Genomic DNA, 12,797 nt, shown 5'->3' on the forward strand with positions numbered 1-12,797 from the left:
GTCTGGTTGATCCTCTTTTATAGAAGCATGGTATTTTGTGTAGCTCTGATTGTACTGCTGGGGTATATTTTGCTTGCTGTTTAATGAAGTAAACGCTTTTTCTTTTAAAAAAAAGGTTATCTGAAGGATCATATGCCAGTTCCTTAAGAAGGTCCTCCAATGAAAAGCAGATAAACGCAGTGAAGAGAGTTTTCAGGAAAATTCAAATATTACCTGTTTATCTAAAAAATATTTTCACGGGTAACCATGTTGTTTTTTTAATAAAAGAATCTATTTGTCACCTTCACCTAATTGCCAGTGGAATTGCTCTTGTTTTGCTGATATCAGTCTAGTATTCAAATGGTTTCAAGTTCTTATCATGTTTTCTCTCAAAAAAAAGTTCTTATCATGTTATCATGGAAGTATGGTCTCGTATTTTCTGTTGCATAATACATTTTTCTCTCTTCTAATCTATCAATACTTCTGTTCACAAACCACTGAAGTTCTATGGGACATGTTTGGATGAATATTATTTCTGTATGAGCGTATTAGTTCTTGGCTGTTGTTGTTTGTGACCATTAGTTGGTTTATTGACCTTTTTGTATTGATAAGAAAGTTGGTTTGTCGACTGGAAGAGAAAATTGTCGCTCTGAGTGTGGGCATCAATTTAACCAATTCTTGAGAAGTTTGCAGTAGTGCTGAATGCTCTAATTTGTTGAGTTAAAGAAAGCTGACGTTTCACTTATAAATGGCTGAAAATTAGTCTTTAAATTGCTTGGCCAATCTATTTGTTTCTTTGCTATGAAGTGCTTCCTTTTAGTAATTGTAAAATGAACCCTTGTTTTGTTCTCTGTGCTTTTTTTTCTTCTTCTAAATGGATGTGCTTCTGCACGTTGCGCCAGATTTAGTAAATACACGGTTCTTCTGTCACAGTAAAATTCACATTTGAAGCTCAAAAAACTCTGAACTTGTATCCTTCTTCAGTCTAATAATTATTTTTGAAGCTGAATTCTTTCTTATGCAGGTGATTGGAATCAGCCATCGCTTGAGAGCTAAATTTGGGGATAAATGCTGAACTCATCGATCTTCATTTTTGGTTTTTATGAATTTAACTAGAACATCCTTCTTATATACTTTTTCGCAATTGAGAAGGCAAATTTCCGTGTGGATCATGGAATAAAATGGATTCGTGCATTAGATTCGCTGATAACATGTTGGTTTCTGTTTCATAGAATCGATGAGAACTATTTCTCCATCAAAGAAAGAACGATTCTACAAGTAAACAGGGGTGTTTGCGGAAAGCCAGAAAAAGTTACATAAGAAAGGGGTTACAAAAGGTTTAAACTTTAAACCAGTGCGCATAATCTGTTGACTCATGGTCCTTCGGTGCTGATGTCCCTCGGTGTCTTCAGTTGACTACCCGTGTGCGTCGGCCGCCTCTGCCTCTCATTTCGGTGGCATAGACGAAAATGCAATGGGAGGATGATGCGAGATGTACGAAGTTTTCATTTTTTTTATCGAGTGCTTGAGTCTGTAATACCCTGTTCCCTGGACCCAATTTCGTTAAGAGTGGCGACAACCCGGAAACTAACGGGACGGCAGATCATTTTTCTTTTTTCCTCCATTGCATCAGCTTTACGACGGTTTCTGAAAAACAGTTCAAAAGTGATTTAGCCTTCTAAAGTTCAAGACTCTTTACTTGTGAAGTCTGTCGCCGCTCAGTGAGCAGTGGGTCCACCTCCTATCCATGTTGTACCCGTAACTACAGTACAAACAGTCGCACAGTGAAAATGCTACATATTTCGATGAGAGCAAATGTATAATTATAGCTATGATGCAGGCTGTATAGCCCTTCAGAAAACAGTAAACAAACACTTGAGACTTGAGAATCTCTTTAAAAAAAACGGAAACATTTTTACGGTTAAAATGGTCTAGAGCACGGGAAAGAAAAAGCGTAGATGATAAGACAAAAAGTTGCAGAATTCCTTGCTTGTGGCTAGTAAATGTGATGGATAAGGAGCCCAAGCAAGTGGCAGGATTGGCTCCCACAGCATGCATTGAACGAGGATATATTTGTTTATACTGATCGAACTTAAACATAATAAGCTTATCTGGATGCATGAAGTGGCAGCTCTAGCCACTCTACCCTCCTCATTGAACTGAATGGAACCCGTTCAGTTCCCATTGAATAAAAAAGCAGCAACAACGGATAGACAATCACTGCAGGCACTGAGACGGTCCCTCCTTGCTTGCCTCCTCCCGTCTTAAATACAGGTTTTGGGCTCTGAAAAAAGGTCAACTAACTGGTGTTAGCATGCAAAAATCAATTATGGGGATCTGCAGATTTTCATACATTTCTATAAGATTGTACGTACTAAATGTTGTTCGTATTCTGCTCCCGGACGGTTTATCCGGCGGCGTCGTTAACAGTTCAGACAAATTCTCTCTTTTGGCATCGGATATTTCTTTCGTTTCCAAAATCCAAACTCAGAGCTTCAGGTCGAAGAGATGAAATTGCTCCTACCATTGAAATGCTCCCATATGGCACTTAGTAGATGAAATTGCTCCTACCAAAGGGATGCCGTCGTAAGTAGGAGCACAGGCTTTCTCAAAACCATGGACAGGACTCTGGAGAAATAAAAAATGGGGCTTCATCTGGTGACTCTAAGATTTAGGTTTCAGGGGACCTGTGATCTGCTGACCCTGCCGTTCTGAGTTCACGTGAGCATTGGAAAACCTAATGGCCAGAAATGCTTTCAGAGGCCACAAGTAAATACAGACGGAAAGAGATGTGTGCGTGTGCTTTACAGACGCAAGTACGCCTACTTTATATCTCTGCTGCTGGCCTAAGGTCGAAAGGGAAAGGAACTTTTGTACTTGTTTCTTTTCTATTTGGAGTCTTGAAATGATATATAATCATCCAGCTCCTCTTTGCTTAGTGCTTTTCTGCTTTTTGTAGTTTAATATTTCTTTGAGAAAGGAGAAGGGTGTAATGTAAAGGTGGCCCTTCTGGCTTCTGCCCTGTGTAAGGTCCTCGAGACTCTCAATCTCTGCAACCACCTTGAAAGACAGACAACGTAACCTGGTTATTTTACTGTTTACAAGTTCAAAGTTCAGACACGTTCCATCGTGCCGCGCTGTTTCTACTACTCGATCGGCGTTGCGCCTGTAAGACAAGAGACATTGTACAGGTCCGATCAATGAATACCCAAATTTATAAGCCTGATAAAATTAAAACCTGATTTAGAGAGAAAAGCTTATATTCCTTAGTACCGATCTAATATGAGCTAAGACTGTTTGATTCGCAACGGATGAAAACTACAGAAGACAAAAACCATGTATGGAGGGTGAGGGCGGTAAAGGAGTTAAACGGTTGTTGTAAAACTGGTAAGTCGTAATTTTGAGGCATTGCTACTGCAGGCAAAATCTGCAATTGCATTGATTGGTAGTCAGAGTATGTGACGCATGCAAGGATTGCTCATGACAGCCGGTGCTTGTCGGGATCAGATTCTCCAACTTTTGAGGATCGCGAATTGCAAAGATCGAGATTGTGGCTGCGACAGCGTCACAGGAACTACGATCTTCAAAAGTAGAGTTGTCAACGACGGTAGGCCTGGGATACTGTTCATAGCGGTCCTAGACTAGGAACTTTGTCAGCAATCATTAGTTTTCCAGGTTTCTCAAACTATTTAGTGTGGGATCCGGTTCTATTCACTTTTAGTTATGTGATCGATTAGGTTCTGGAATATCTTAACAACTTCGGAGATTATGTCTCTTTGTTTCTACGGTTTTTTGCGGATTTTTTTTTAAGAATTAAGAAGGTACTGTCTTAAAGAAAAATCCGACACTGATTTCGTGGGTTTCCGGTCAGATATAGGAATCCCCAGATCCAATTTACAGGGACGAAGCCGAAATATGAAACAAGGTAGACACCGTGCAGGGACGAGTCAAGTTTAAATTAGGTTTCGAGGATGGGATAACGATGAATTTGGGTTTAAGTCAGGTATTCGAAATCTAGGAAGGTATCCAAGCTGTGTCATTTGAATCCGACCCATCCAATTAGTATCAGGATCTTGATGGAACAAAATTTAATAAAGATCACTACAAAAGTGCTGATTATAAAGCGTATTTGGTATTTATGAGAAAGTTTTTGGGACGTAAGTCATAACAGCAATTACCCACGTAGTGTTCTCGGAAGCGTTTGTCCCTAGTCTTCGGAAAGATGGAGGTGTAAACAGTAGGGACCGCAGATTCGTCCAACCAGATTAACTTCGCTGGCACGAATACCGGAACGCGTCGTTAGATCGAGATGAGAAGGCCGTGCGTACTTTTTACGAGGGGCTGACCGGCCGACATCTCGATTCCGAGTGCTGAACCCGCTATCTTCCCGAAACAATTGCTTCCAAAACTATGGATCAGCAACTCCTTTCCTGGAAAGTTGAGAAACGTGATCCGGCACCGCGAGGATATCTTCTCGCGAGAGGGGGGCAGCGCCTTATGAGGCGGCGGCTCACGACTCTCTCCCGATGAACCGGAGGATTCGTAGATACGTTAATAATATATTTTGCGGGCGGTGGGAAGACCGACCATTAACGGAAAGTTGGACTTGTTAAACTAATAAAAAGTATTTTAAGTCGCTTTTATTTCTCCAAGTTGTAAGGAATTAGGTCACGATGTCACCACACCCCACCCAGGGGGAAAAACGAGCCTCCTGTTTCCCGGGAGACGCTTTAAAGAACCCTGTTGGAGACTCCGTAGTCGGCCGAGTAATTATATTTATTTATTTTAGACTTTAGACAATTTACAATATGAATTCCTAAATTCGTAGGTTCTAAAGAATGTAGATGAAGGTTCCCATGAGATGTCTCACCCCGGGTGGATGCGAATTACAAGGTTAATTTTCATTTACACCATAAAGAAGCTCGAGTGATTCACATTTCGGAAAATGAAAATCGTAAGGCCCACATCTGGACGAGCAAGATTCCTTGACCAGGTAGGACCACATCTATATTCTCTCGAAACTTGTCAATCCACTCCACAGCGGTAGTGGCTGTCAGACCCACTCTTTCAACATCATCCACGTTGGCGCAAAACAGCTCTGTATTTTGAGGATGGAGAAACCTAGGGAGGAGTGACGGAGTCGTCCAAGGCTCCAACCATATATCAGAGGTCCCACCAACCGCTCGCCACGTTTCGACCCATGTCTATATCACATGGGGAGGTGGCGTTTTCCCAGACGCCTCCCTACAAACGGCAACTTGGCAATTCCATCTCCAGTTCCCGTCACCGACCCACTACTGATTCGGGGGCCCCGCTCACAAATTTCGTGGCGTCCTCCGGTCGAGATGACCTAAATACCCTTAACAATCCACTCTGCTGCCGCCGAGTAGGAGTACAATCGTGGGTATACCTGTCCGAAAAATATACAGAAGCATAGAAAGTGAAAGTCAATGACCTGAAACCATACCCCGTCCCAGGTCGCAGTCGCCCAAATTCCCACATTTGAGATTGTCACGGAAAAAAAAAAATGGTCCCAATACCACGAACGGGGCCGGAGGGAAGCGAGACATTAAAATAACAATCTATACTATAAAGGGCGGGGTGGTTTAGAAAGGTAAAAGTCCTTAGGGATAAGCATTAAAGGGCAAAACCGCTGGCCGAGTCTCATCGGGCGCCCACAGTCGAGCAACAAAACTGGAAACGGGGGTAGGGCGGTTTTCTAGGGACGAGGGGAAAGTGGTATTGTACGAATTCCAGAAAACCGGGAGTGTTTTCCAGGATATGTGGCGACCCGCCCGCAGTCTTAGATGTGAACGTGGTTGACACGCGCCTCTTTCGCGGCATTCACGGTTTTGGACCCACTTGCATGCTCCTCTCGCTGGTTTCTGCTTTTTTCACACCTTTACCTATATATCCCCATCGTTTCTCGCTATCATGACCACTTTGCCCTCCCTCACCCTGCGCACTCTCCGGGTTGGAAAGAGAACCGAAGTGGGAATCTTTGAAGGGGAAAAGTCCCCTACGAGGATTTGATCAAATCATCTCCGTTTTCTCAAAAGCCTCCTCCCCATCCCGTCTTACTTTTGCCGGTATCATTACGTCTCCTAGGAAAGTGCTACAAAGTTAAGCTAGATCCAATAATCAACTAAGTGATAAGCTTTGAATCGAATGCAACCGAGTCATGAATTACGATTCTCTTTCAATAAGAAGGTCGTGGTAGACTCATAATGCCTTAAGAAATAGTTTGAAAACTACGTAGTGAGACTAAAATCTGATATGACTAGAGAACGGAGAATAAATGACACTTAGCATTCATGATCAGGGAGGCGGATATCCGCGATTCATTCAGGAAGAAAGAAGAGACATGAATGGATTTGGATGGTGATCCATCCAATGTGCGCGGAAGTCGTACGGGTCTGTCTGTCCTGTTAGATAGAGAAAAGACAAGAATTTCACGAGGAGGTTAGAAGTGTAATTTGGCATGCGATAGGGGCAAAGTAAAGATGGAGACGAGGGTATCTGGGAAGGGGCAAACAGAGTGGTGAGCAGCCCAAGGCTTTCCGAAATAATAAAACCGGGTTTTCCCACTCTACCGCTACATTGGAAACCACTGGCCAACTTACAAACCCGGGACCTTCTTACCACTAAAATACCCAACTTCTCCTATTCGCTGTTCGTCACTCACAAGTCTCTCTACAAAATACCGCCTCCCCTTCTTTCCCCCTGTCCGTTCCTATATCTCCTTCCCTTCCCTCGTCTTGTGCGATAGACTCTCACAGAAATCATAGAAGCCATTTCTTCAGACCTCCAACCATGCGGATGAGTTGCAACGGATGCCGAGTGCTTCGCAAGGGATGCAGCGAAAACTGCAGCATCAGACCTTGCCTGCAATGGATCAAAAATCCTGAATCTCAGGCCAACGCCACCGTCTTCCTCGCCAAATTCTACGGCCGCGCTGGGCTTATGAACCTCATCAATGCCGGTCCGGAACATCTCCGTCCAGGTAATTTGCATACTTTGCTCGTGTTTGATTGTCCTGGGCTATGGCTCTACTTTTTTGTTTCTGTTTGAATCGTTCGATTCGTAATTGGTTGATTGATTTATTCATTCACTAATAAGGAGTTTTTTTGTTTGCAGCTATTTTCAGGTCTCTCTTGTACGAGGCTTGCGGGAGAATCGTTAACCCCATTTACGGTTCCGTCGGGCTGCTGTGGTCCGGAAGCTGGCAACTCTGCCAGTCTGCCGTGGAAGCTGTTCTCAAAGGCGCGCCGATCATGCAAATACCCTCCGAGATGGCTGTTGCTCCCAACCCCCCGCTCAAAGCCTACGACATAAGGCATGTTTCCAAGGAGGATAACCCTGTGGGGCAGGACCTTCACAAAGTCAAGACGCGCAACCGCTTCAAGAGGACGGCAGTTAAACCCAAGACTAAGCTCGACGCGACAGCCGAGATGATCGCTGATCCCGAGAACCCCGAGTCTGCGGCCGTCTGCAACCTGAGGTGGCGCCGGTGCTACCCAAACGGTGGCTTTGAACGAGCCGCGAGCCACGACTCATCGCTGAGCCACCAGTCGCAACCAAATGGTGAGAGCAGGGAAACCGACAGCATGTTCTCGGCGGAGACTGTGGAGGCATCGCTGGTGAGCCGACAAGCGGAACCGGTTGTGAGCGAGGACGGCGAGGTGGAGCTGGAGCTAACCCTCGGCTTCGAGGCCCAGCACGGGAGCCGCGCCCATCCCTTCTTCCCTGCAAGAATTCGCGATGAGAAGATGAACGGCCCAGTCGTGGAAGCATGCAAGGTGGAGCTGGGACTTGATTTGCCGGCGTAATTACGGAGTCCTAGAAGCGAAAAAAACAGTTTTGGCGGTGGCGGGATTCGTTTTCTAGCCATCACAACAAGCTCGTTTCTGTTTTTCCTTTTCCTTTTTCTCTTTTTTTTGTTTTTTGTCCTCTTGCTTCTTGTATAAATCTGATCTTATATAAATATATAGAGAAATAGCAGAAAGATGCTACAGATTTACACCAACACTCTTTTTCCCATTTCTCCAGAAAAAATTAAATTCAAGTTTTTTATCGTTTTGAAGTGATATGTCAATCATTTCTACTTCTTCTACTAGTTTTTACCTCAGACATGGACAGTTTATCCGAGCATGCTCGAGGGGAGTATGTTCCCAATTGGAATAAATGCAGAGAATCAGTCTCCGGTAATAATTGCTATGCCCGTCCTAAGGATCCGATATAATTGGTCTCTTCGTAGAAGATGCAGACAGGGTATGGAGCCTTCATCGCTAGGGGAACCACTGAATATTTTGTTTCATCGTCTTCCTCTCTGCTAACGAGTCTTTTATCTTTCCCCATTTAGTTGGGTCTAGGCACAGTGCTTTTATTACAATTTTTAAATCCATTTCGTCAGTTTGACTATTCTATTAGACTCTATCATGCAAATCCTAGATTGATATTCTTCCTGACATCATGAGGTCCTGAATTGCGTTGATACGAGGGCTATTCTAAAACTTGTACTTAGTCCCGGATGAATGGATGATAGACGATAGATCTCCCTGTTGCGGTGTGGTTGTCACTTTAATAATCGAATGCTTAGCATCAATCACTTGTCTATTCTGGAAATATCTATGAATTGATTAGACAATCGAAGTTTGCAAGTGACGATTGTTAGGAATCAGTCGATCAAACCCACGATCATGTACTTGACAGTCGATCACCGTCGGCGGGCACTAATCTGCTTCCTTAATGTCTTCCAGGTCGGCCTTTTTGTTTTTTATTAATTTTTGCTAACACTAGCCTAAATTATACAGCACTTTCATACAATGCAACTGCATCTCGTATTGGAAAGTTATTGCTGATGACTCGCTCTATGCTGTCGATCAAATGTACTGGTCATATATGGTTCGTCAAGGAGCCAACCCCAAGATACACTTCTTGGTAAAGGTTAGATGGTGGATCCAGCTCCGCTTCGATGTGGATCTATATTGAAAATTACGTCATAGTTAATAATTTGTATCTTTACCAAGTCGAAGACAAAATTTTCAAGAAGGAAAACGTTCAAGTCTGACTACTTCTGTCTGGATTTATTCGAAACAGATTATAGCCCTTCAGTTTCTGATAACATTTCATCCAGGCTTACAGTACTTTCGAGAGTATAAGACTGGCTTTTCGAACAACAAACCATATTCTTAAGCACTGAAACCGAATTACGTAACAAGTCTCTCTCCATTATAAGGATTTTTTGTTGACCCAGCCATCCCATGTGTTCTAGGGGACCTTGAGAAGACCGCGGACCCAGGAGAGGTTTCTTTTGGTAATTAAAATAGTTCGACTACGAGAAAACCAGGGAAAGAATGGTGGTTCAGTCGTTTAAAAATCTAATACTACCAGTAGTTTCTGAGGGTGTCACGGTCCGTTTATTGAGGCGAGAAGGACTAAATTTCCAGGCCTAACTTGTTCTGGTTTACCAGTTGAGAGCATGTGAGATTTATACTCCAAGAAAAATTCCCACATGGAATCCTACAAAATACGAAGGAAATACAGTTTTGATCGGCGAGCTTTGTTATAAAAAATGTTGAAGCAAAACGGGAGGACGGGAGGAGACATATCCATTCTTCTCTCCTGCGAAACTCTAAAGGTCCCAGGAAGAGTAGAAACGAATAATATCGATGTATGGGAATAAGAAAGAAGGGAATATTGAAGGCATTGGAGTTGATATCACATAGAGAAAAGGAGCCGTCCCACAAAAAACAGATCAGTTTTGGTACGTTCTGGTAGCTTCTTCTTTCTTTACTATATCCTTTTCCACCTTTTGTTCCCTTCGTCGACTTCGTGTAACAAACACCACAAAACCTTGGAAGCATTCCCACGCATTTATCTTCTTCGAGTGGATTGATTAATTAAAGCTGTCATCATTCCTCTTCAGGTAAGAAGGTTTTGTTATCTGCGAACATTTCACTTTCGGGCCTCAGATTTGGCAACATATGTATGCGTAGATGCTGTAGACTCACCTTAAAAAAATCAAGACATAAGAAGATAAACAACGGCGAGAAATATCTAATATCTACCGGAGGGAACGGAATTTCTCTGATGAACTTGGTTGAGACGATGCGGAGAACCGATAGAAACTCGTCTCTGAGAGTGTCAATTCCTTCACTGTTCTCTCCCCTCGTTTTTTAATGCTGACAGTTATTCAGGAGGCGAGGAGATTTGGTTAGCTTCGCTTAATTTCTTCTTCTGTGTGTTGTTCAACTTTCCACGGCCGATATACTTGGACAACAAGCAACTACTGACTACTTAATTCAAGATTATGCTCCAGTTAATACTTTATTATATAAGTAGTTAGAAAAGAACAAAGTGGATCATCGACTAGATCTACGACGCGTGATTATGAACCTATCTTCATTTCTGCATGGGATGCAACCGAAGCTCATGTTCTGGTTCTACAAATGGGTTCATTTACCTCGTCAAAGCCTGATTCAAAAGTCGGATAAAAGAGGACGGCTTCCGACGGATTATGAGAATTTCTCTGATGTTTGATTTGCTTATAAGCAATCGAACAAACTAATCCCTGCGCCGGTCGCGAATAAAATAAAACAGACACTTGCTTGTATCATGGATTATTTAGGAGACTCGACTTATTATACTCACGTAATGATATCATTAACAGGCTACAAACATTTGATTAAGTTTGCGGAGGATATAATTAGTCTAAATGTAGACTTTGAGAGTGTTTGACTTCGCCCTTTGAATTAAAGATGTTAACTAGATTTTAAAGATTATGAGATTACACTTGTAATGGCTCCGGTTGCGCCTGCAAAATGCAGTTACAGACATGTTTCCAAATAATCTTACAAATTCTCTTAGAAAAGTGAAAAATGATGTCTAGCAGCAAAATCTTATGGGGAAATAATTTAAAATAACCCATCATTTTCTCGTTAGAACAGGCTTAACTTCTACTCACACAAAGTGGGCTGCACAATTTCCAGCAGTTCATGCATCTGATCAATCCAATCAATGGGTCAGAGAGTAAACGAATTGGGCTGTGCAATTTTTTAGGCCATAGGTCCAGCAGCGCAGGAAGAAAAACGCCATGAGAAGGGAGCACCAAAAATTAGATGTACTGAGACAATCACCTGAACCGATTTCCGTTACCCAACTTACGAAACAATATTGCACATAAAGAGTTTGACTGATCGGACATCGGTGCCTGTTATGTCCACTGTCCAGCCAAGGTAATACCGCAGCTCCGCCTCTGAAGCTGCACACTGTATATCTATTTATTCCCGAGGATTTGGAACTCATCCGAGAGTAAATCATCTAGTTCAGCCTTCGATTCTGGCGTGCTCTCTGTGTCAGCTGTATCTACAAGATAAACTACTGCATCCACCTGGAAAACAAAGGAATATCATTTCCCCGCGAGTTTAATCAGTACAATTATATTCATGCCCGATTCACATATTTCTTTACCTCTAGGTTTTTGTCAAAATTCAATCCCAGAGTGGGCTCTGATTTGTAGTTGTAGAGTTTACTGGTTCTTCTAGTTGAATTTGATTTATGAGCAATATCAGGGAAAGAGACCACGACCCATTATCTAGAGAAAGGAAGCTTCATTAGTGCGCACCTTCAGATTGTTGACTGTTACTGCTGTTGCTTTTCTGGACTGAACAGTGGTTCGGTGCTTGAATCGATAGATCCATGGACACGTCGCTCTTGCAACAATAAAAGCACAATTTCTACTTCGCATGAACAGCTGGTAAGGTAGATTCATGGCAGCTACTTTAAGGGTGAAGAAACCATGAATGGGGTGGCAGCTTCTACTGTACACCTGCAGCGTTCATTTGATTGGTAAGTGTAATATGACCAATGATTCAGAAGGTTTCGAAATTGGAATCAGTCTCTACTGAGTAAGAAGACAGCAGTTACCACAGTTTGATCCTATGGGACTTTTAAAAGCATAAACCTGCTACAGCATGCATTTCTGAAAAGAAAGGAACCGAATTTTGTATTTTTCCCCCGAATTGTCAACTCTTCTGTCGAAAATAAGAAAGCAAGTTTCCATTTGGAATTCCAGGTAAACAATTCCAATGGCAAAGGCAACTTTTCCAACCAAGGTGAGACGTCTCACACGTTAAGTCCCTCTGAATAATTGTCACATATCAGAAGATCCAAAGCTAGACGCGGAATGGTCAAGTTCAAGTCTTCCCGTCTCTGCAATCCCGAGGATATTCGATGCATTTTCGTCGTTGGTACTGCGGAGGCGGAAGTCCGAATTTCAGGTATTTCCATATAAAGTCGATTGCTCGCGTGTTTGTTTCGAAAAGCTCCTCACGTAATAGGGTTTTGCTTCTCCTTCTACGACCGGCCCTTTTCCGTGACTACAAGGTAGATGAGGCATTCCCGGTGTAAGATAGGCTTCAGGGTTTCGAAAGACTGGAGAAAAAGAAGTCATCTAGAGCCCAGACTGATGAAAATGTCTGTAATCAGTTTTTAAGAAAGCCAATGATGTAACTCTCACCCCCCAGGGATTCGTTTGCTTTTCTCCCCCACAGCAAAAAAAAAAAAAAAAAAAACACGATTTGGAAGAAGCGCGCAGAGATGAGGAATAGGAAAAGAACAATCAACAATTACAAAGTCAGAGACATTTGAGAGATTTGGTTTGCTTGTGGTCCAGATGAGCAGAAAGAGTGAAGGAAGCCGATCGGCGTATCAGAGTACATTTCCTCTCCACCCCGTCTGTTTCGCTTCATTGCACGCTTACCCATAGCGTAAGAACAAAATTTCAGGATAAGAGGATTGAACCCTCATCGCCCGTG

General features: G+C 42.8%; 1 protein-coding gene across 1 annotated transcript; it reads left to right on the forward strand.

Moving 5' to 3' along the window:
• The first annotated feature begins 6,618 nt into the window (after positions 1–6,618).
• Positions 6,619–8,005, forward strand: LOC137941421 (LOB domain-containing protein 41-like). The gene is made up of 2 exons (XM_068786823.1): positions 6,619–6,982; positions 7,117–8,005. The coding sequence occupies exons 1-2, from the start codon at positions 6,793–6,795 to the stop codon at positions 7,806–7,808; spliced, it is 882 nt and encodes a 293-aa protein (XP_068642924.1). The 5' UTR covers positions 6,619–6,792; the 3' UTR covers positions 7,809–8,005.
• The last annotated feature ends 4,792 nt before the right edge of the window (positions 8,006–12,797 follow it).

This window comes from Aristolochia californica, unplaced genomic scaffold, assembly GCF_029961685.1.
Source record: "Aristolochia californica isolate CCGP_79_NKW_82.1479 unplaced genomic scaffold, dmAriCali1.0.hap1 SCAF_9, whole genome shotgun sequence".
NCBI classification, from domain to species: domain Eukaryota; kingdom Viridiplantae; phylum Streptophyta; class Magnoliopsida; order Piperales; family Aristolochiaceae; genus Aristolochia; species Aristolochia californica.

Excerpts from the sequence above, each read along its gene's own strand:
- LOC137941421 (XM_068786823.1), top strand. The coding sequence starts at position 6,793 with ATGCGGATGAGTTGCAACGGATGCCGAGTGCTTCGCAAGGGATGCAGC. Across the intron at positions 6,983-7,116 it reads TCCGGAACATCTCCGTCCAG|CTATTTTCAGGTCTCTCTTG; the intron begins GTAATTTGCATA and ends TTTTGTTTGCAG.